A 24799-nucleotide genomic window follows, 5' to 3' on the forward strand; every position below is an offset into this window, starting at 1 on the left:
GGGACAGGCATAAACCATTCTTTCTGCAGGCTGTGAAATGTGAGTTGGAGCTGACTTTCTCTAGATCTCAAGAGGCAGGCTTGAGGGACAGACATACTTTTATATAGTGTATAGATAGTGTATTAAATCCACACTTCAGATGTGAAGTTTTTCCTCACCCCCAACTCCTCACCCAAGTGGTCACTCCATCTTATTGATTCCACTGCCTGAAGTTTTGGGGTTTTTTTTTTCTTCTAATTAGCTTCATAGCCACAGTCACTCACCTAATTCAGGTTGCCATAACCACCTTTCTAGAAGATGAATGTGATTGAATCCAATCTGGTCCTTTGTGCTAGTCTTCAATCCATTACCCGCACTGCAACCAGCGAAATCTTTTGAAATCACAAACTTGATAATGCCACCTCCCTTCATTCCGTCCACCTCTTACCTCTCTATGACTCCCCAGAACATTTTAGGTAAGTCTTTAAAAACAGACTGCTCGTAATAAGTTCTAATTTGTCTCTTGCCAATCCCCCACCTTGAAGTAGACTTCAACAAGACTGAACCATTTTCAGTTCTCAAAAAAGCCGTGCTCTCTCATGCTTTTGCTCTTTGCACAAGCTGTCTCCCTCACCTGGAAGCCTTTCCCTACCCTCTTCTATCTACCTATCCCTGCCTCCTTAGATCAAGGTTAGATGGCACTTTCTCCAAGAAGCCTCCTTTGACTCCACAAAACTGGGTCTTTGCCCTCCTCTTATCTGGCCCTCCTCTCTGTTTCCCATTGACTGCAATTCCCACAAAAGTAGGGAATGCTTTTAAGTTATTCACAGCTCCACTTGCAATGCTTAGCCTATGAGGTATATATTTGTTACATGAGTGATCGCTGTGGACAGTGCTACATTTTAATCATGACATAACATGAATATAATAATTTAAAACTTAAGAGCACTATACAAATTCTAGCATTACCTATGATCGACCCATGCTAAGGGAAGCCATGTGATAGGCCGTATGCCAGGACTTGTGGCGAGGCAGGGGAATCACAAGGAAGATAAGCTAACTATGAGACATATGACAGCTCCAGAAGCCAAGTGCCCCCTCAGGATGGAGAAAACGTGTGTCCTCAGAAGATAAGCCCGCATTAAGTGGAGAATCAGTCCTAGTACTACTAAAACGGCCATTTACCCAGTGCTACAGCCTTGCAGGACCTTTAAAAGCACCAAGAGACAAGCTCTCCTGGGCTTACACAGCAGAATTGGGGATAGTGGGGAAGTGTTACAGGGAATAAATGCTATGCTTAGATTCAGACCACTGGGATCTGGACCCGAAAGGCAGAACCTCCTGCGGACAAACCTCAGCCATTGGCCACTCACACAAAGGCCTCTGCTCAGGAAAGAGGAGAGAAAATAAATTGAAGACTAGAAACCCTGCTCCTCCGGCCACACAGGATCCCTCAGAATCCAACACCGGTTAGTAAAACTTTCACGCCCGCACACACACAACTTACAACATAAAAATCACCAAGTTGGTACTGTTTTCCTTTTCTTCGTCCACGCTGATGACAATAAATGTTTTTTTGAATAAAAGGAAGCACATTTGTTCTAGAAGTTAAATGACAAAAATGTGAAGTTATTCAGTTTTTCTGGGAAGTAATTATCTTGAGAGGTGCAACGATGTTGTACACCATACCTATTTTTCCCAAACTGTCGATACTCATAAATTGTAAGGGACTGGTCGTGAGTGAAAAAGAACCCAACCAGCTCTCTGCAAGCATCACGTCCATTTCTAGAAAAACAGGATAATATTAACGATTTTCAAATATGATAACTTTCATATTTAGTAATTCACGAATTGTGTTCGTCAAAGAGGGATAGTCTGACTTGCTCAAACGTGTGGCAATGGGCACGAGTTATGAAAAGCCACAGGGAAAACATGACACGCTTGCTGACGTGTCAATTTAAGACTTGGATGGAGAGGAAAGGCTATGAATATGTATGTATTACATTGTAGATTACGAATTTGGCACAGACTTTTAAGATAAAGTGAAAGACCTTAAAAGAAGTGTTAATTTTGCAAGAAGCCACTCAGAGATAGATATACATTTATTGCCTTTTGTCACAGAAAGTTTAAAGTCACTGAGCAAATATAATAATTTTTTTAAAATGTACTTTACCTTTAATATACAAGGACATCAAGTAGCATTAGGCATTACTGAAATTTTATAAGACTGAGAAAACAGATTTAAGAATCATCTTCTTTGTCATCTTTACCACATCTATTAATAATTTACTGTTAATTTAAGCCATTAAAATGAAATTAAATAAAGCAGCTTACATACAGGTCAATTTTTAAATGGTTTAGAATCTCATAGTAATATAAATATTTTAAAAATCACTTCTAAGTTTCTTTTTGAAGGGCATTTTAAAATCACATTTCAAATAACTTCTAATTAAAATATTTTTCTTTTTGATTATACTTCCTGTAGTTTTTGTAACAGATTCATTAATATATAACCTAAAAATGTTTGTGCTAAATTCGGTTTTCACTTAAATGTGATGAAATCAACTAATTTATTACTGTTATTTCTATTTGAAAAGAAAATATCTTTTTATAATCATAGGATTAAAAAAGTTAGTAAAGTCATAATTACCTTGATATGACCCTACCATCAAATTGTACTTTATGAGAAAGCATATTTTCAGTTAGCGTAGAATGGGTTTTTATCCTGTTAAGAAATACAATGGTCAATAATTACTTCAAAGTTATCTATATTTGACGTAAATAATAAAAGCACAAAAAAGGTTAGGTTAATATTCTGAAATGCACAGACTGGATAAAGATGAAGAGATAAGCCTCTTTTTTACTTTTCCAGGTTGTTAACTGTGGCAGACACAGAAACGACCCTGAGCTATAGTATATAATACATGAATGACTTTTATGTTAGAACTTACTGCATCAAAGTGCTACTAAATTCAGCACTGAACAGAGGTGGCACATTTGTGCCTGGCACTGCTGCTGGGCCACCTGACGGCCGTATCTAACCCTCTCCTCCTCTGCCTCTCAATCTGCTGTCTTAGCCTCTTGCAATTAGAGGTGACTAAGTTCCACGAGTAAACTTTCAGGAGAGACTTTCTTTTGTCCTGAGAAGACAGTGGCATGGGAAGGGTTCCTGCCCGTGAACGTGGCAGGGGTATGATGCTAGGATCCACCGCAGACATCAGGCAACCGTGTCAGAGAGGCCGATGAGAGCTCAAGGAAGCCGGCCCAGAGCTGCGTCTCACTGAGCCACTGCCTACCTCCAAGCAGCTGGTCATATAAGGAAACTAAATCCTGGCTTGTTTAAGCCACTGTCACTCAGGTTTTCAGTTATGAGTAGCTGAAAACATTCTCTGCCAAAATAAAGTAGAGAAAAAGAGCCGGATGAGGTTCCAGTCTTGGCCACAGTTCCAGCTGTGAGACTGCAGATCACTTATCTAATCTTTGTGGCCTTCAGACAGCATAGAATGATCTCACAAAGACTGCCAGACCTAAAATTCTATTTAACAATATGAAGCAAAACCCGCTGACAAACACTTTGACACTCAACCACCAATAATCTCCTTTAACATTAAGAGATCTGAAGATTCAGTGATGTCTCTTCACTTCCTTTCCTAAGTAATTTTACGATATTCCCATAAAACTGCAGGTATAATGAAACTGCAGTGATGTAAACAGTAAGTGTGTAGGTCACTGAGATCTTGACATGTTATCCCTCTATAAAACCTAGGTCTCTGTGAAAGGTAAGCAGGATACAGCAAACAAGAACCTGAAAACCAAGTGAGCGTTTGTGAACGGAGTGGAGCCATGAAAGCTTGATCATCTCAATTCAGTTTAATCCATTAGAATTAATGTGTTTATCGAATGCCTAACATGTGCCTGAAACAATTCAGAAGGCTGAGAAAATACAAGCAATAAAAACAGCCACTGTTGATAAAGAGCTTCCTAGACACAAGTCTGTGTTGAAATCATTTTAATGTGTATTGGTACATTTAATGCTTGCAATAACTCTGTGAAGGAAGTACTATTATCACCATTCTACAGTGAGCACGTGGCAGAGCCAAAAAACAAAACAAAACTGCTCATAATTGTTACATTATATTGCTTCTCCAAGGTAAACAGAACTCAGTTTAACAGCAATAGGTTAAAGTAATAGCTTCAAGGAGTCTAGAGTCTTCTTGAAAAGATACAAGAATTAAAGAGGCATTTTTATTATACAATGGAACGTTCTGTGTTGGGGTTTTAGGTATCCAATAAGTAGACCAATACTTCTCCAAGTTCTTAACCAACAGAGAAATAAGCATCAGGCAGATGAAGACCCACACATGAATTTTATTATTGATAAAGCTGTTGGAAACCATGGCTTAGAAATGTAGCAACAGCAAGCTAAGTCCTTAATGCTCAGGATTACACAGACTAACCCACTCATTTTCATTTGGGAGGGACCCTGTAAAACTTAGTGCACAGGACAGAATGTGGGTTTCTGCGAACAGCTGGCTCCCGTGAAAAAGAGGAGAGGAAGGGCTGCACTGCACATGCCCATCCTGCTTCTCTGTGACGCAGAACTGTCTCCTCCTCCTCTGCGAATAACATATAAGGGGAGTGAAGTCCATAAATTTAATAATTCTAACCAATAGCCCCATAGGAGTTTTCCTAGAACTAGACTAGCTAAATCTAAAATTTATATTGAAGAGGAAAGGGCCAAGCACACCAAAACAATATTAAAGCTAAAGCAGCTTTAAGTATTTACTCTGACGTATGACAATACTAATTAAGACAGGATAGTGCTGGTGCAGAAATGTGTAACAGGTGGATAAGACTGAAAAAAAAAAAAAGCCTAGAAACCAACCACACATTGTAACAACTTCATATATGATGCACGTGGCATTGCAAGTCAGAGGGACAATGAGTTGGTGGTAGGGAGAGATTTCATAAAAAAAATACAAAAGGACACTAACAATAAGCGGAGAGATTGGTCAACTGGTCTACGTTACACCTAGGAACTCTTGTTCATCAAAAGACAATGATCAAGAGAATGAAAAGTTGACCACTAAAGAACTGAAATGGAAAATGTAATTCCCACCACTGGCAAAGGCATGGTGCCACTAGCACCCTCTTACTGCTCACTGAGTTTTCACTGCAGCAACCACTTTGGAAAACTACTTGGCAATAATTTTTTTAAAGCCGAACATATGCACACTAAACGGGCCAGCGATTCCACTCCCAAGCGTGTACTGAGCAGAAATGAGTACATATGTTCACCAAAAGGCGTGCACGAAAGTTCACGGCAGCACTTTTCCTGAACAGCCAAATGTCCACCAGCAGCTGTGAATAAATAGACTGTGGTATATTTACACCATAAAAAACTGTACAGCAATGAGAGTAAAGGACAACGACAAATAACAACACAGATAAAACTCACAAATATAACATTGAGCAACAGGAGCCAGACACAGAGTCCAAATTTTGTGATTTCATATAAGTTTACAACCAGGCAGTTATAATCTATGATATCAGAGCAAAGAAGTTAACTTTGGTACTGCAGAGGAAGTGGATAGTAACTGGGAGGTGGCACAGGGGTGGGGGGTGGTTCCGGGGTAATGTTCTATTTCTTGGTCTTAGAACTTGATGAATGAGTATTGTCCAGTTTGTAAAAACTCCTGTCCTGTGCACTTAAAATTTAAGTGCATGCTTTGTGAATGAAGTTTTATTTCTTTCAAATTTTACTTTAAGAAAGAGAAGTTTAGAAAGATGGTAGCTCAATGATAGCCCCACAAAGATATTCATATCCTAATCCTCAGAGCAAGTCATTAGTTAACTTACATGATATCATAAGAGGGACTTGGCAAATATGATGAAGTTAAGGATCTGGAGAGGAGGTGATTAACCAGGATTATTCAGATAGGTTCAGTGCAATCACAAGTGTCTTTATATGAGGAAAGCAGAGGGATATGTGACCACAGGAGAGGAGTATGAAAGCAATACAACACGAGAAAGACTTGACCAGCCACTGCGGGCTCTGAAGATGGAAGAAGGGGTTATGAGCCAAGGGCTACAGGCAGCCTCTAGAAACTGAGAAAGGCAAAGAAACACATTCTTCCCTGGGGCCTCCAGAAGGACCACGACCCTCTCAACACCTTGATTTTAGGCATCTGACCTCCAGAACACTAAGAGAATAAATTTGTATTGTTTTAAAATACCGTTTGTAGTGGGGGAGGGTATAGCTCACGTGGTAGAGCGCATGCTTAGCATGCATGAGTTCCTGGGTTCTAATCCCCAGTACCTCCTCTGAAAATAAATAAATAAACCTAATTGCCTTCCCCCCCAGAAAAACTTAAATAAATAAACATTAAAATGCCATTTGTGGTAATCTGTTACAGCAGCAATAGGAAATTAATACACGACACCATCAAATACTGAAAGGGGATGGAAACGAAGGCTTCCAGAATATAAGAGTAAGACAAAAAAAATTAAAGTTACAAGAAAGTACTGTCTCACAATTGCAGCCATCTGAAAATAGGCAAGAATGCTGCAGAAGCTGGCGTGGTTGATCTCACAGATCAACCATCTGTGAAATCATTGGGAAACTTCAGTGGACTACACCAGTGGACTGAGCAAGTTCATAACAAACCGAAGATTTTATAAGGTACAAAGTAAAATGCAAAAAATAATAACTTTTAAACAATGCTAATATTGAATTTATTATGTCAGCAAAACTCAGCCAGTATCAGTTGTACACATACAAATGTCTCAACTACTATATTATGTATTTTCACATATATTATTGCCTAGAGTTTTGGCTGTCATTCCTAAGTTATTAATAGAAGATCTGGAGGGCAAGGTTTACTCCAATATCTTAAAGTGGCAGAATCGGGATCTGAACTCCCAAAATTCCATTTCCCTTTATACAGAAAAAAGCGAAACCGTGAAGGAAAACTTTTCCATTAGACACAAAAGTACATTTAAAAATAAATTATTTCTATTTAAATGAAACCTCATTTAAGCAAAACTTTCTTACTTTGTCTCATGTAGTGTCCTTTTCCTCCCTCGAAGGGGTGCCATCTTTGAATCTGGAAGGATATGCGCACTTTGTTTCTCAGTGGTTACATTTTGCTCTGGATCACTGATTACAGCCCTACATAGGAAACCATGAAGTCTGACAATTAAATGTTATAATGAATTGCTCCAGCATTCACATATGTATAAGCAGTTGGAAAAGCTCATGTACAAATGCCAGCTTACACTACTGGCAGAATTATGTATTTGTCAGATATTGAATGAATAAACTTAATAATTAAAAATCACTGGCCATGAGAAAGTGAGTATTGTCTATCTCTTTTTCCATAAGTGCTATCTAAAAATAAACTGAAATTTTTGAGAAAGCTCAGAGCTTCATGTCTTTCTCTTACTACTCTTTAAATACAGACATTGTGCTGCTGACTTTTGGATAAGGACAGGAGGCAAAGTAAGCAAGCAGCCATATGGATTTCTGGGGGGAAAGCATTCCAAGCAGAGGGGAATATAAATGCAAAGTATTTATCTCCTAAAACAGGAGGGAACCTGATATGTTTCAGAACAGGGAGGAAGCCGGATGGTGGAGCAAAGTAAACGAGAAGGAGAGGAGGAAAGGGGGTCCAGGGTCTACTGGTGGGTAGAACATATTATTGACCCTAATTTTTCAGCACTCCTGATCCACATCCTTGCCGCAGCCTCATTACAAGTATAGTGTAATTTCTCACCTTGGGCTTTAAGCTTAGCTATTTAACTTGCTTTGGCAAGTTCTATGTAGCTGGATGGCTCTGCTGATCTCGACTGGACTAACTCGTGCAAGTGTGGGCTGGCGGGGGACCTGCTCGTCTAGGATAATCCTGGCTAAGCACCCAGCTGCTTTTGTAGAAACACTTTCTTCTTGAGACCAGTGGGTTGACCAAGCTGCATTCTCCTCACAAAGATGGTAGAAGCACAAAAAAGGCAAATGCATAAAACACATGAGGTTTCTGAACACTGAGGCTCAGGACTAAGCCCACTACTCTTGCTCATACATAACTGGCCGAAGTAAGCGAAACATAAGAACCACTCATCCAGTCCCAGCCTGGACAGCTGACCTGAAGATACATGCGCTGTAATTAATGACTGCTGTTTTAAGCCACCAGGTTCTATGATGATATATAACCAATAATATAGGTCTTAAAGATTTTACTCTGATTGAGATGGGAAGTTACAAGGGTTTGATCTGGCTTGTCCTTTAATAACTCCTTCTGGTTGCTGGGTTGAGAACAGACCACTTAGGGGCAAATGCAGATACAATGAGTCCAGGTAGAAAGTGACTGACATAATCCAGGAGACAGAAGATGACAGTGTGAACAGGGATGGTGGCAGCAGAGGGAGTAAATGTATCTTGATGGTAGACCTGAGAGTGTTTGCTGACAAACTGGATACAGGATTTGAGTGAAAGAGAGGGATTAAAGGCATCACCAAGATTTGTAGGCTTAAATAACTTGAAGAACCGAGTTGCCATGGAGGAAAATTAAAGAGGATTTCATCAGGAGGGGAGGAAAGGGAGACAACCTTCAGGAACCCAGTTTGGAGAATGTTACACTGGAATCGTGGATTAGGGATGCATCTGCGTGTAGATGGTTTTTAAAGACATGATACTGGATGAGATCACTTAGGAACTAAATGTAGAAGTCCCAAGAATTGAGCTCTTGTGTATTCCCATGTGTAAAGACTGCAGAGATGCAGAGGAACCAGGAGAGGAGATTGGGGAGTAGAAGGTAGGAGGAAAAACCAGCCAAGTGTGGTACGCCAGAAGCCAAGTGGAGAAGAGGAAAGTGTTTCAAAGAGAAGAAAAATTTCAACCCAGGCAGATGCTGCTGATGGGTCAAGTAAATGAGAACTAAGGAATCATCATTCATCCAGCAATATGGGTGTCACTTGTTATCTTACGAAGAGACATTGTGGTAGCATTTGGGGTGTGCAAACATAAACAGAGTCCACAAGATAAGGGAAGGAGATACAATGAAGACTGTGAGTAAAATTAATTGTTTCAAAGAATAAAACATGCACGTAGACTATCATTTTCTCTGCCACATAACAATTATTTTTTTCAAAGCTAAACTTAAGTCTTACTTCGTTTTTGAAGACTTCCTAGATGGTTCTGGACTCTTTGAAGTCTACAATATTTACATAGTCATGCAGTTTTGCACAGCAGTTATTAAAACTTTGTATAGTTTTCTAAAGGTTGTGAAGCTTTACGTTAGGTTTTAAAATTCTTGACAGTTAGTCCCACAGTTCCCAAACTGCGCACTAAGTCACACTAGGGTGTCACAGGGAACTTATGGGGACACTCTGAGATATTTTTAATTTTTGAGGGAAACAGTGATACTTCGTATTTGTTGGATACCACAAAAACTACTAGCTCAATGTAATTCACAGTCTCAACAGGGTTTCATGCTACATACACTCCTTCCATGATTTCATATCTTCACAAAGCTGGCTTTTCTACAGTTACTGTGAAAGAAGCAAATGCCATAGGGAATAGAAAGTGAGGGTGGGAGCATCCTAAATAATTCTTAGGTTTGAGAGATTGTGCAGCATCCAAGAAGTGCATACATCCCATTAGTAAGTAACTGTGGATATTTAAGAATGAAATAAAAATAGTTTTTCTTTCAATTTCTGTGCATTATTTTTTTCAGATGATCATTAAGTTGTTAGGAAGTAAATATTTACTAAGTTGTTTAGACAAAAATACTTAATAATACTTGAACTGTTGGGTATTTCTATTGGCCTGCAAGTCTTGTGAAAAAATTACTAGAACACTATAAGTGCAGTGAAAAGAGAAAGCCTGGAAACCTCTGAGTTGACCACTTGCTGATTGACCAAAGGATATGGATGTCATGAATGAAAATGAAATTTAATGGATACTCTCTGAGTGGATTTCTATGACGAGTTACTACTCTTACCTGGATAAGTGGTCTGTCATCACTTGTTCCGTGACAGTCTGCTTCTTCTTCTCTGCAGCCACGATTTCCTGAGAGGAGAAAATAAAGGAAATGTCAGTGTCCATAAAGCAGAATAATACTACAGTTAACACAAGAGTCCTAAAACATAAATTGAACATTCCCAGTTTCCTTCTTAAATACAGATTACTATAGCCATCATCAATAAATTTAAATTCTAAGTATTTAATCTAAAAACACATCTATTTCCTAAAAAGTACTGCACTTAAATTTTGGCACCAATCATCAGAGATTTCCACCAGCTGCCTTTGCATTTTATGGGGCTGGAATAAAGAGAAGACTGCGCTATTCCTCCCCTTGAGAGGTGCCCTGCAAAGGCATCTTAACCTGCTCCAAGAACACCAGCAGTGACACAGAGACAGTTTGGTCTAACACCATTCACAGTAGACGAGGCTAAAACTGAACTTGAATGTCTCAACCCTGTACCAAAAGATCTAAAAGAACAAAAAACAAAGAAAAAAGCCTCCTCTCACTAAGAGGATAGTAATGTTTTCTACGCACGTAGTCCACTGCTAATGCTTGATCAACTTTTCTTAATTACTGGTTTGGTTAAATGATTTTTTGCTTTCCCAACTCTTCCAAAAGTACTTTTTCCTACATTTTAGGTCATAGCAAATTGAAAGATTTGTAATCATTCAACTCCAGTTAAAGTATCATGCATATAATCACTAAAATGTTTCTTTTGAAGGGTAAATAAAAGAGGTTAAAAAATTAAGATGTCAAAGATTGTTCTATTTTAGAATGTAAATTACTGTCATCCTCACTGATCCCGCTAATAAAAGAAATCAAGAAAGGTAATGTTGTGTCAGACAGAGGCTTCCTGCCGTTAGGGAGAGCGCTCTACTTGAAACTGACACACACTTAAAGAAGCCTGACTAAAGGCGTATCGTAGAATTGAAAAGCAGAAACTCCTAAGACACCTGGAGAAGTTGGATGCCATTATTTAAATGTGAGTCTATAATCGAATTCAATTTTTTTTTTGTTTGGTAGAAATTTAAGATGGATAGTTTACACATCCAAATATGCCCCATCTAACGTCTCTATCATGTAATACATAACGCACCTTGTGTTCTCTAAGCTGACACTTGATAATGATTTTTGTTAGGAATAAATTAACATAGCAACTTAAAAGTTAGAAAAATTGTGTAACTGACAGGTAGAGTAAAGTGTATTTTACATCCAAAGGTGACTCAGAAATTAACTAACACTGACTAAAACATGAAATTACACACAGAAAAGATCCACGTCAGCCAGAACATGGATGTAAAATCAGAAGTAAGCGAAAGAGGCAAGATTAATGACTACAGAGTCCATGCAGAGAGCCCACCTTAGGTGTGGACATTTGCAGTGGCTTATACTTTGGAGGAAAGGTTAGAGCCACCCTCGGGCACATGATTTAAAGGTCTGTGTAAACAGAAAGCAGATTAGAAGCAGAAGTCACAAAGATGTAAAAGATCTGATAACAGTGAAAAACAAACTAGAAAAGATGGGCACAAAAACCACAGGTTCACTGCTTCTGTTCACTTAAGAAACAAAAAATTTTAAAGTTTCCAATTACATTTTAAAAATAAATTGGTACTAATTTCAGATACTTTCAAAGTTTACTCACATAAACATTTCCTTTAAAAACTGATAAATCAGTGCTACCACAACAGAGTAAAAGGTGCTTGATGGCGAATTTAGGACACTAAACTCATAAGGACACTAAGAAAATGTCTGTAAGGAAAGGAGATCCACTAACACCCAGATGGCTTTGGATTATGCCAAGAAGAATACCCAGTGGGCCTTAAGTATTAGTAACATCCTTTCGAGCATAACTTCAGGAATATATCAAAATAAGCCTTATCTGAGACATGATTTTGCCCTACAAAGTAGCTTTTTTTTTTTATTTTTAGGATAATCCTGGTAATACTCCTTATTCTATATTAAACATAAATATCTAAATAATGATAGGTACAGAAAATGTGATGTGGTTTTAGCAGAAGAACTATAACAAATTAGCAACTTGGGATATCCACAGAAGATCAGTCCACCTGGTCCAGAGATTGATTACACATTGCTGTCAGTTCTGAATGTGTTGATTCTGGATGATTATTATGCAAATAAGATCTATTTTGAATTTCCACGTAATGATAATATAACTAGTTAAATCCATGTTGCTGTATTATTACTTAGGCCATCTAAAGCTTGGTTTTCTCAACTTTTGAGCCAACACACACTGATATTCCATAAATCCATTACAAGTGTGCCTGAGACATTAATCCCCTGGGGGTGTCTGGGTAGCCAGTGGACTCCAACTCTAAGCGCTTTGGTCTGCTTACCTGAGGACACTATAGAAATGCTATAATTATCTATTTGTACCAAACTAGTCTGAGCAATACTCATTAAACAATCTGATTTTGTAAAAGATATAATTTAAGGTTAATATTGAGAGTCCAGAGCTTTGCTTCCCTTTTCCTAAAGAAAAACTACTTTATGCCTTCCCCTTTTCTTAACTGGCCAGAATTTCTCTTGTTTCATTAGCTTATGACTTTCAAAATAAATAAATAAATAACCAGGCCATTCCTTTGTAGGGGAAGGGGTGGGGTCAATAAGCCCACTGTCATAAATAGTGGCCAATTAACATTTTGAACAATATGAACTAAGCGTTTACAAACTCCCCAAGATGCAAGACGATTTTTCAGTTGCCAGACTGAGGGCTCGATTTGCATATTAGGGAATATTCACCTCAGTCCAAGTTCAGTTGTAGCAATTCTTCACTCAGTTTTAAGTGTGTAAAATCTTGGAGGGCAAATTATCTCAACAGCTAATCAAATGAGTGGAAATACTAATAACTTACGGCATCAGATCTCCTTGTGCTCCGTTGTGCGATGGGTGGGTTGTCTGCATATCCCTGCTGTAAGAGGGCTTTCCTATCCAGAGTTGTAAGGTCATCTGTGTCGGCTTCTGCACCTTGTACACACTGTGTGTGAGTGTAAATGAAAGCAGTAAGCAAACCCTCATACACACACTCAGAATATTTGCTTTTAACAAAATAAAGGATGAAATGATCACTGGATACGTCAGGTTAAGAGTACAGGCTCTGACAATCATTCTGCCTGTTTGAATCCAGCTCTCCCGCTTTCTAGTTAGATGACCTCGATTTACTCACAGATAAAATGGGAATATGAATAACTACTTCACACACACACAAATGATTAGATGAGATGACTCATGTCTAACACAAAAAAGTACCTCACATACAGTACGCACTCCATAAAAAGTAGCAACTATTCTTTCTATTATTGTCCATTTGAGTCTTTGTAAAGTTAATAAATATGGGCATGTCACTACTTTATAAAATTACATTCACAAGTAACTAATAGGTGGGGTGTATCCTTTGAGACTGTTAAAATCAAACACAGAGAACAGCCTTGAAAATTCCTTGCGCTGATAATATCAGTTTAGTCATATAAGTAAAGCTTAATTTATCTTATTTTGCAAGACAAGTGAGACTAACTTGGCTTGGATCACTTCTTGCTTATGTCTCTGGAAATCATAAGTGTAACTTAAACTGTTTCCCAAAATTGATAGGGGTAACCACTAACCAATCCCTATCATTTAAGAAAATTCTAATAGTACAGCCAATCACTATGAAGAACAAACAGTCACTGCCTTCTCACTATATAAAACTGCTTTATAACAATATACCCCTGAATCTCATTCCACGTTTGATTTCAGCGCTCCTGGTTTGCAAACTTTCTTTTTGTTGTGTGCACAGTAAACATTCACTAATGACTTCGGTGACTCATTGGCTTCACTTGTGCTTTTCTAAACTTTTGACAAGAATCCTAAAGAGATAAACACTAGATTTTTCTCTGAATATAAGATGTGCTTTCATTACCTTAACACAAAATAATGCCTCAACAGGGGCAGCAATTTGTCAAAAACTTAATTTGTCAAAAACTAGATTTCAAGAGTTTTTTCCACCAGGGCTTGTTCTTACTTTAGATCTCCCTTGAAAAGTCACATTCCATCTCCATACCCTTCTCTGTCTTCATGACCGTTGATTGCTACATGAAACTTTAGTACACATTTGTTTATGATTTGTTGTCTGCCCCTCCTACTGTAAGTTCCACGAGGGCAAAAACTGTCAAAAAGTAGCCCTGGTGCCAGAACAGGGCCACACATAGGGAGCACCTGATAAACATTTATTCAACGAATGAATAATAAATCTTGTTTAAGTATTTTCTATTGGGAAATAAATTTATGAGGATACCTTATAACTTTATTTGTTTACCCACTAATATATTTGTTTTTCCTAAATGGTGATTTATTTTAACAGGCACCAAAAAGATGTTTAACATTATATACAGTAAATGAAAAGATTAAATTAATAGATAACGTTTAAGTATAAGCCAAGCTCTGCATTACAGGTTGGAAGAAACTTTCAAAAGCATTTTCTTTTGTTTCAGCTTGTTTTTAACCTTTTGCAAAAGGGAAACATTGACATTTCCACTTGGCATCTCAAATGTAGCCTCCCCAAATCAGACTTCCCTTGGTCTTCCCCACTCCAGTTAATGACAAGACCGCTCTTCCAACTGCTCAGGTCAAAAGCCTTCCAGTCCTTTTTCATCTTTCCTTTCTCTCAAGCCTGTAACCAATCCATCGCTAAATATTCTCAGCCCTACCTTCAGAATCTATCTAGAATCTGACCCCTCATCACGACCACTTCTCGTCCAACTCTGCTGCGACCACCTGGGTCCAGGCCAACGTCCTCATCTCTTGCCTGGATCACTGTGATAGCCTCCTCAGTGGTCCACCTGCTTCCAGCCACACCTTCTTCCCAATGAAACCCATTCCGAACAAAACAAAATAGAAGGCAAAGCCCTTTAAGTGGTCTACAAGGGCTCTGTAATCTGCCTCCCAGCCTCAGCCTCCCTTTATCTTGCTGAACAGTCTCTTCCCGTCTCTCCCTGGCTCTTCCTGCTCCAAACACCATGCCTACTCCTACTTCATGACACCTAGTTTCTCCTGACTGGCTTGCTCCTCTCCCCTTTCAGACGTGTGCTAAAATGCAGCCTTCTGGAAAAGATCTTCCCTGACGATCATGTACAAATCGCTACCCCAACCTCGGTTCCCTTGGACCCACAGCATTTGTCACCATCTGTCATTCTAGATGAATTGATTGATGGATTGATTGAGTCATTCATTCATTCAATTTTTTTTTTCTCTTGCTCACTCTTTCCTTAGGATATATACTCTGTAAGGGCAGGAATTTGTGTCTGTTTTACTCACTGACTTATCACCAGTGTCTGGAAAGGTACCTTGCATCATAGTTAAACATTCAAGAACTATTTGTTGAAAGAATAAACAATGAATGAATGAATTAGGGCGATCATTTCTAAATCCAAAAGGTGTTTTATCTTTTTCTAGAGTTAGTGAAAAAGGATTTATCTGGAATAAATAATAATAAGTACAATTCAGGAATTAACATTATTTTCTGTAAAATTGAAATTTAATGATTTTCATGTTTTATTTAAAGATGTTTCATTAATTTAAAATATATACATATATATATATACACACATATAAGCTTACATTTTAGGTAGCAAGAGAATTTGATAGTAAGAGATTCACCACCATTTTATACTAAATGGAAGGAAAACTCAGCATGGGGAACTTGCCTTTAGAACCAAGCAGAGTGGAGCTTTTATTTTCCTGTTTGACATTATCAGTTGACTGATGTATCAGCCTGATTAGTTAGTAGCTACAGCCTTTAGCTATTGTCTTGGGTTCTAAATATATCTAACTTTATTTTTTATTTATCAGCCAAAAGAATCAATTTACATGTTGCTTTCTGCTTTCAAGAGGGGCTCACATTTCTCATATCACGGACCTCTTCTATTTCCAGAGATTACTATTCAAGTGTTTTAATTCACCTAACTATCGTAGGATTTTCTAACAGCATTTATGCAGCAGTTCCACCCTGCCTGATTGTAAAGGCAATTTCCCATGTTGAGTTTGTAAAATGGTGATAACAACCTGTTAGGATTGCCGTGAAGAATAAACTAGTTAATGTAAGTAAAATACTTAAAACAATCTCTGGCGTACAGAAAATAAATGTTAGTTTTTGTACTTTATTATGACGAGTAGCAAGACATCAGACAAAAAGATGTTTCTATAATATGTGTACTGTTTCCTTTAGATCTCATTACAATTGGATAAAGCCACACATATTACCTTTTCATCTATCTTCTTGCTGGGTGTCTGCTGATGTGTGATCTGTGGCTTTGTCTTTTCTGTATTTCTCTGACTGTACTGTTTATGTCCCTCTTTCACTTCAGTTTTGTATTGCTGATATTTTAGTTTATATTTGTCGGTTGGTGCTGGCAAATTATTAGGTATTATGTCCTGCTCCTAGAGGTAAAAAGAAAAAGTATACTATCTGCCAGAAAAAAATCAGAATTATTATTAACTTTCCTTATTAACATTAACAGGTTTATCCTCCACCTTAGCATTTATGCCTAAGAAACAGACAACTACACGCAATGTTCTAAAGAGAGGTCACATTCACAACATTCAGCTGGTGCAGCATCACTGAGCAATCAGAGCACGCGGAGCCGCACAGAATGGGCACTGGCCTCAGAAACCAGCAAGCCTGTATTGTTTCCCAGCTGGACATCAGTCCTGGTTCTAAAATAGGGATGAGGAAAAAAATAACTCTTCTTTCTTCTTACGGGTTTTAGATAGGCTTTTTATTCCTGCCCCAGAAAAACTCCACTGCCAATCATTTCTTCCAGAACAGCCATAGGAATTGGAGACGCTCTGGTTGCCATTTCCAGAATATTGAGATACTCCGCCTTCTGCTATTACCTGGCTCCGTGCCACATTTCCATGGGATGAGAGGTAACAGAGCCAGCGGGTAAGAGAAACCAAAAAGGAATACGAAGCAAACACATATTGTCCCAGAGAGGGACAGTCGCTCCAAGGTGAGTGTAAAGCCAGTACAACCCTTGGAAGTGGTTGTATCCGAGTCTATACCCAAAGGAGGACGGGGCGAGGCTTCAGGGTGAAAACTGCAGCATGCTACAGAGAAGGATGCTATTCATGTAACTGACCCAAAATGAGACTGAAGAGCACATGAGTGGAGAAAGACTAACAAAGACAGAAAAGCAAGCCCTACTCATAGAATACTGGTCAGAACTTGTGTTCATAACATGAAATAAAACACTATATGTTGTTTGAAGTATAAATATGTCCCAAGGAGACACCTTGGAATCAGTATAGTTACTTACTTACCCCATAGGATCCCAGTAGCCAAAAGTATGTCAGTTTCCAAGAGACCAATTTTGTATTGTTAAGCTAGAAAGATCTGATCTAATTTTCTGCCATAATTTTAAAATCCCTATTAGTATAAACCTGTACTTTGCCAATTTTATGACATTTTAAAAATAGTATTCTTACGTGAGGCAAGAATGTAAAACAAAGTAAAATTATTTCATCAACAGTACTGTTTGGGATGTTAATATATACCATACTTAAACTAAACAAAATATAGACTGGACATAATGAAATTCCTGGATTAAATATAGCGATAAATGCACACTGTATTTCTGAAAGTTGGTAATAAGAAATAAATACTAACCAGGTCATTTAGATGGTGCTGAGTATATGGTATTTGGCATGGTGTAACCCAACCAAAAGCAGATGAATTTGGTGGGTTAAAATGAATATGCGTTATACTAAGTGGCATATGTGAAAAATCATCCTAAAAATAAAATTAAATGATACTAATTATATACTATCTGTAACCCTGTGTTCAAATGTTTATTACATTAAATACCAATTAAAAATTACCTCGTCATCAGAGTCAACAAGGCTTCCCAAATCAAGTCGTGGGACCCTGAAAGAAATAATCTATGCATCCCATAACTTTTACAAATGAGACTTTAATAGTTGCAAATCACATATGTTCAGGTACACTGAAGCCAGTGGTTTGCTGGCTCCTATAAGCTGTGATAGGCTTTTGTTAAAGTGTTCAGTAATTTTTTGAGCTGGTTGTTAATACAGAGTTATTAAAAATAAAATTAAATTAAATTTAAATTAAGAAAATTAATTTAAATGTAATAAAATTAAGTTAAGTAGTTAAATTATATTTTAAAAAGGTAACAAGTACTCAAAAGTTATCACTTCTTAATGGTTTTATTGTACTTAGCTACTATCTGTGTTCTGGAGGCCATTTACACCTATCATGTCTGAGTGGTAATATTATGGTGTCATCTCTTTTCAACTCTGTGTTCAGTGACAGCCTGAAATCAACCACAGTGGGATCACTTACACAGAAATGGGCAAATGCTATGAACTGGGACTTGATGTATTGTTTTGCTGATTTCTGAGGAAGACGAAAGTGGTGGAGAAAACGTTAATAGTGCATATTAAGCTGAAAAGCATATCCTGTCTGGAACTGTCACATTGTCAGTAACAAAAAACTCAGGAAATACTGTTCCAGTATTCAAAACTATGACTTGATTCAGCAAAGAAATCACTCGCATCACTCTACAATAAATGAAATTATCAACTAATACTCACTCGTGTAAAATTTATAATCAACTTGAAATATATTTAATTTTATTTAAAATTAACAAGTACAATTGATAATAAACTTACAGTACACTTCTAGAAAACCAGTTGTTAAAGATTTTCCGGCACCCATCTAACCATCATCACTCAGTATCTCGTACCTAACACCTGCACCTAGCTGTTTTTCCCTCTGGATGAGCATACAGGTATCTATTTTGTGGCACCACATGAAATTGCTGACATTTGCCCATTTTTGATCTATAAAAATGTCAGTTTTATACGGGTCAGCCTAATAAGTTACTTTTTAATTTCTATTTTCCAAGAAGCCCTGTAGTCTAACATACTTGAAAGAATATAAAAGTCATATCCTTCCAATTTTTAAGAGGCAAGGATGTAAAATATATATATAACAATTACTGTATTCCAGCCCAAAACTAAAATCATTTTAATAAGACTGATAAAACTGTAATATATCTCAAGATAAGATTAAAGCACAGACATACCTCCTATTAAATTCATTTTGACTATCCCAATTATAAAGTGCAAGATTCTATGTACTTCTTTAATAAATGCTCTTGGCTGCATGTTCTAAGTAAAACAATATTTTAAAATTTTCAGAAAAATGTAAAAATAATATTAAAGAAAAATTTTAAAAAATAAGAGAAGTATTACCCTTAATTTTACCATCCTATCACAGGATCTACTTTAATTTTGACATAGTAATTTTCAGGCCATCCACATGCATATAAACTTTTCTGTGGTTCACAGTCATAGCTATATATATAATTTTTCATTTTTTTCTTGCTTGTTAATGTATTATAAATGTATTTACCCATTAAACAGCTCAAATGTGAAGAAATGTGACTTACACAGGTAGGCAAGGATCCTCAACTCCCCATGATTTGGAGGTCCATCCTTGCTTTAATTAAAAAAAAAAATTAGAATCAGTATGCATATATCATTTATTTATACTTTAAAAGATAAGCAATGTGTCAATGCAATAAGGCTAATTATAACTTTTCTTTTTTATAAGAAGAGTTTCTTTTCTATAAGAAATATTTATTAAGCCCCTCCCTACTGTGCTTGAGACACAGAGACAGGATGAGAACCCATATAACTCTGTCTGCTGGGGAAGACATTTACTCAAACAATGTGGAAAATACGTACTGAGACAGAGCAGCTGCACTTAGCATGTGTACCCAACCTCGTCCAGAGAACTGAGGCAGTTTTTTTTCAAAAAGAAAAAAGAAAACTCTAAATGGAGCCAGATGAAGAAGGGAGAGAGAAAATTGCTCCAGCCACGAGGAACAACTTGTGCTGTACAGGCCCACAGGCAGGAGTCGGCGGTTGGAAAGAGCTGAAATCCAGAGCGTGAAGAGGTAGTGGCCAGAGCTATTACATTCTAACACAAGATAAGGAACTTGGACTTCATCCCAAGGGTAATGGGAAGACAGTGCAGGATTTAGGCAAGGAGGCGACCAAATATTTACAGGTATGTGTTTGGAAATGTTCAATCTTATTGCCAGAAACTGGTGCAAAGACCTGAAAATTACAGTAAGCTTAGCCAACATGAAATAAGAAATATGTGTGAGTCTTAGGGAAAGTTCAAGTTAATAAAAGTAGGAAATCATTTACCCGGAATCACTTATAGCTTACTTCTGAGATGCCCTCTAACGGGTCATTTTTGTGATACTACTAGCAAGCATCAGAGTTGTATGCAAGACTGGGCCTCATCAGTCTGACCTTAAGAATAAAAGAAAGCAATTTCAGCTCAGTATCAGTTTCAATATGGCATTGTTTTAAGCACTATCCTAATAAACAGTTAAACTGTAGAAATATAAAATCACAAGATGATCATTGAAATGGAAAAATATATTTATATGTAATAATAAAATAAAACCAAATATATAACAGCTATAATAGCATATGATATTATATTTAATTAATTTTAATATAATAATAATTTAAAAATATAATTTTATATATATAAAACATAGCCTAAAATAGCAGCACATTTTCATCACCCATCAAAAAATTTCTTAATTATATTTGGGAGCCATTATAACATCATCTAACTTTAGGAAGAAAATCCAAATAGAATACAGCTGTCGTTCTCATAGTCGTCATGATGGTCATCATTGTTATTCCCCAGAAAGTGTCCTAATAGACTTATTAAAATCTGTTAAATAGGCCTATTTAATCATGAAGTCATAGGCATAAATGTTTTAGAATGAAAGTTACCTAATTCCAACAAAACTGTGCTAGCCAATCCAGAATAAAGATAAACTATAGTTTATAAACCCCCAGGCCAGACCTAGGAAAACTATGGCCCAGCTCTGTTTTCATAGGTAAAGGTTTTATTGGAACCCAGCCCTGCTCATTTATTTACAAATTGTCTATGTGTTATAACCATAACAGCAAAGTTAAAAGATTGCAGCAGAAACTGCATGGCCCAAGAAGCTAAAAATATTTATTATGTGACCCTTTATTTTAAAAGGTGGATATTTTTGTATGCTGTCCTTTTTTAAAATAGACTTTATTTTTCAGAACAGTTTTAGATTCACAGCAAAACTGAGTGGAAGAGATTTCGCATGTACTCCCTGATCCCACACATGCACAGCCTCCCCCAAGAAGGGCTGCTTTGATTCAAATTATCAAATAATTCCGATTTAATTCATAATATTGTGAACCATAAAAAAAAAAAAAAAAAACCCCAAAGCACTAGCTCAAGCATATAAGGGAGAAGGCTAAACATAAAGTAAAGAGCACAGATCCTGAAGTCAGAACTGAAGTTCAAAATCTTGGCAGGGTACAATTTCTGGAAGCTTCAGTTCTTCCACATCTAAAAGCAAGTTAATAATAATATCTACCTCAAAGGTTGGCTGTGAGAATTAAATGATAAAAATCACAGAAACATTTATCATGTTTGCTGGTAAGTAATAAGCATTCAATATTTGAAATAGTAAGAATAGCAATGAAATAAATACCTCTATGTACTTCTAAACTAAATTTTATATTTGCCCAACCCTGTGGTGAATACAGGGACAAAGCAGCTTTAAATTTGCACTTAATAATATACACAACAGTGATATTATGAAGGTTAAAAAGGATAAAAGTCCTAATTTTAGAAGCCTAGATTCTCTTCCTATTTAGCTAATATAAAATGTATATTGATATTTTCTTCTTCTTTCTACTATTTATTTTGCATATTTTCTGGAGACATACACAGATGATTTTTAAAATAGTAATAAAAAAACAAAGATAATAAGCTCAATTAAGAAAATAACACTAATTCAAGTAATGACCAATTTTCAAGTAATGATTATCTTCAATTCTGCTGATTCAATGATTCAAATCTAGGAAATATTAACCCTAATTATTTGGGAGTATAAGTTAGTCATAAAAACATGGAGAAAGGAGTCAGAAAATTATGTAATGAATCATCCTACAAGAGGAAAATTAGGTAACACACATACTTGTAGTGGCTTTTTCCTTCCAGACATTGCCTGAGCTTGACTTGCAGGAGAAGCAGCAACTCCTTTAACCTCTAAATCCATTCAAGTTCACGTATGTATCATAAGGTATATCTTTGAAAAAAGTAAAATAAATATAAAATGACAACTCTTACTCTAATTTTAAATAAGCCATACAAATTACATAACGTTACATGGAAAGAAATCGTGTGGTTAATCACTTTTACTTCTTTCACCAAAATCAACTTTTTGTGACTCAGCTACATTACCTGAGGCAACATTTGTGTAATACTAGTCTGAATAATGGTCCCCCAAAGATGCTCATGTCCTAGTCACCAGACTCTGTGAATATGTCGCTTTAAATGGCAAAAAAGACTTTTCCAATGTGATTAAATTAAAGATTTTAATAGACTTATGAACACAGAAAACAAACAGTGGTTACCAGGGAGAAAAGGGGGAAGGGATAAATTAGGAGTATGGGATTAACAGATACACATTACTATATATAAAACAGATAAACAACAAGGACCTGCTGTATAGCACAGGGATCTATATTTAATTTCTTGTAATGAATAATAATGGAAAAGAAACTGAAAAAATACATATGTATGTATAACTGAATCACTTTGCTGTACACCTGAAACTAACACTGTAAATCGACTACACTTCAGTAAAAAATAAGAATTAAAAACAACAACCACAATTAAAAAATAAAGTTAGTAAAGTCAAAAACAAGGAAAGAAAAGAAGGAGCATCTATGTTTAGTTATGGAGTTTGAATTACTCACGTGGGGAATTAATCTTTTTATCATTCCCCTTAAATATCATAATTCCTGAAAGCTTTGAGTCCTGTAGTGTTTCCTCCCCCCCTTTCCTATGCAAAATATAGCTACAGTGTAAGAATTTTTTTAAAAGTTAAGGATTTCAAAATGTGGAGAGTATCCTGGAGTATCAGGTGGGCCCAATTACTCACCTTATAAAAGGGAGGCAGGATGATCAGAGTGAGAAGAGAAAGCATGAGGATGGGAGAACAGGTCAAAGGGGAGCTAAGTTGCTAAGCAGCCGGCTTTGAAATGGACGGAAAGCAGCAGTCCCTAGAAGCTACAAGAAGCAGGAACAGACTCTCCCCTGAATACTCAGTTGGGGTACGCTGGTGGGGGGGGGGGTAGCAGGAGGAGGGAAGAGCACTTGATGGCTTCTGTCTCTATGCACACAGCTGCCAAGTCATGAGACATTACTTCTAGCATGTAATGAATATTGTTCACTAACAGATCCATATCTTACCATATTATCTTTTTTTGCTACAAAAAGTACTGAATTCACCTCTCATGTCTCTCATTTTAAAAAATGATTATTTCCAGCTCCAATTATCATCACTTCTTTCTTGGTTAGTAGTATTAAGTGGCTATAATGTTGCTTATGCCAAATCAGAACATAGTGGAAAGCAAAGAATAAATTGATCAAGTTCAGCCCGTGATCAAGGAGAGACGAAAGAGATGTGTAAGTATAATTTAGCATTTAAGCTCCATGCAATTGGGGACCAAGACTACCTTGGAGCCTAGGTGATAACAGACCTGGGTGTCTGAATAGAACCTGAGGTCACTCCTAATTTCAAACGAAGCTGAGTAATTACCCCCACGTCACTCCCCCAAAAGTTGAGATCATACTTAGGAGCACCTGCAACGTACCAGAAAGAATGCTCCACCCTCTTCCTACCTGGGATTCACGGACTGGGGTGGGACTCAAGGGGCAGCCAACCTGAACTTACCCAACAATCTGGATAAAGACTAAATCCAGAGTGCGAGGGCTGGAAAATGTATAAACTGGAGGAATTCCACCGAGGAAACCCTCCCTGAGACAGCTTCGGACAGGAGGAGCTGGAAGGGGACGGTTCCCGGCAGAGGCTCTGGCTAGCCCAGGCCCGCGTCTGCAGGTTGCCTGGCAACAGGCGGCTCCACGCTGGGACTCGGATCCCTCTCTCACTTCCAGGGAGAGAATGTCCTCGGTCCTAATTCCTTTCACGCCACCTCCCGCCCCACTGCTGCACCTGCGTTCCTTCCCCTGCCCCGTCCGTGCCGCAGGAGATCCCGCAGCCCCAGCAGAGGCACTCACGGAAAAGCCCAAGGGATGAAACCTAAGTGAAAGCCTTCTTTCTTCCAGGGGACCAGCTCCGGGGCGCCTCTAAACCTCGGCAGGGAACTGGAGCGGGCTCACTTATCTGCTCTTGCCCTGTGCAGGGAGAAGGCCAAAGCCTGGTCCGGATCCACGGCGGTTGTTGTGCAATTCTGCGTTTAAGTGAATTCTATTTAACATATTTTCCAGGGCATGTACCGGGTGTTCAGCTCCAGGATGATGTTTTGAGAAGGAAAGAAATTTGAGCATATGTCTGGTCTCAAAGAGCCTGCAATTATTAAAAAGATAAGAGGGGACCGAGGGTATAGCTCAAGCGTAGAGTGCATGCTTAGCATGCACGAGGTCCTGGGTTCAACCCCCAGTACTCCCTTCAAACATAAATAAATAAATAAACCTAATTACCCCTCCAAAAAAATAATAAAAATAAATACAATTAAAAAAAGGTAAGACTGTCATATAGTATTAGAGAGAGACAAAGATACTACTTTAAATATGTGAACATATACACATATACATATATATGTATAATTACAAATTAAAATATTGATATAATGAAAAGGGAAAAGGCCTGGGAATCAGGAAGCCTCTCTTTTATTCT

The 24799-nt window shown here is 37.5% G+C and overlaps 1 protein-coding gene across 1 annotated transcript in view; it reads right to left on the bottom strand.

Annotated features, from left to right (window-relative positions):
- Positions 1–24079, bottom strand: part of CAPS2 (calcyphosine 2) — a 37838-nt gene extending 13759 nt beyond the window's left edge. The window contains exons 1-12 of the mRNA XM_064491546.1: positions 23837–24079; positions 22073–22183; positions 19466–19515; positions 17874–17919; positions 17662–17784; positions 16257–16433; positions 12874–12996; positions 9978–10045; positions 7034–7150; positions 2630–2704; positions 1669–1764; positions 1487–1580 (exon numbers count right to left, since the gene is read on the bottom strand). Of these exons, the coding sequence (XP_064347616.1) occupies positions 1487–1580; positions 1669–1764; positions 2630–2704; positions 7034–7150; positions 9978–10045; positions 12874–12996; positions 16257–16433; positions 17662–17784; positions 17874–17919; positions 19466–19515; positions 22073–22153 (1050 nt within the window). The 5' untranslated portion in view covers positions 22154–22183; positions 23837–24079. The remainder of the gene's footprint in view (positions 1–1486; positions 1581–1668; positions 1765–2629; positions 2705–7033; positions 7151–9977; positions 10046–12873; positions 12997–16256; positions 16434–17661; positions 17785–17873; positions 17920–19465; positions 19516–22072; positions 22184–23836) is intronic.
- Between the last annotated feature and the right edge of the window lie 720 nt (positions 24080–24799).

The sequence above is a fragment of the Camelus dromedarius genome, chromosome 11, assembly GCF_036321535.1.
Source record: "Camelus dromedarius isolate mCamDro1 chromosome 11, mCamDro1.pat, whole genome shotgun sequence".
Classification (NCBI taxonomy): Eukaryota; Metazoa; Chordata; class Mammalia; order Artiodactyla; family Camelidae; genus Camelus; species Camelus dromedarius.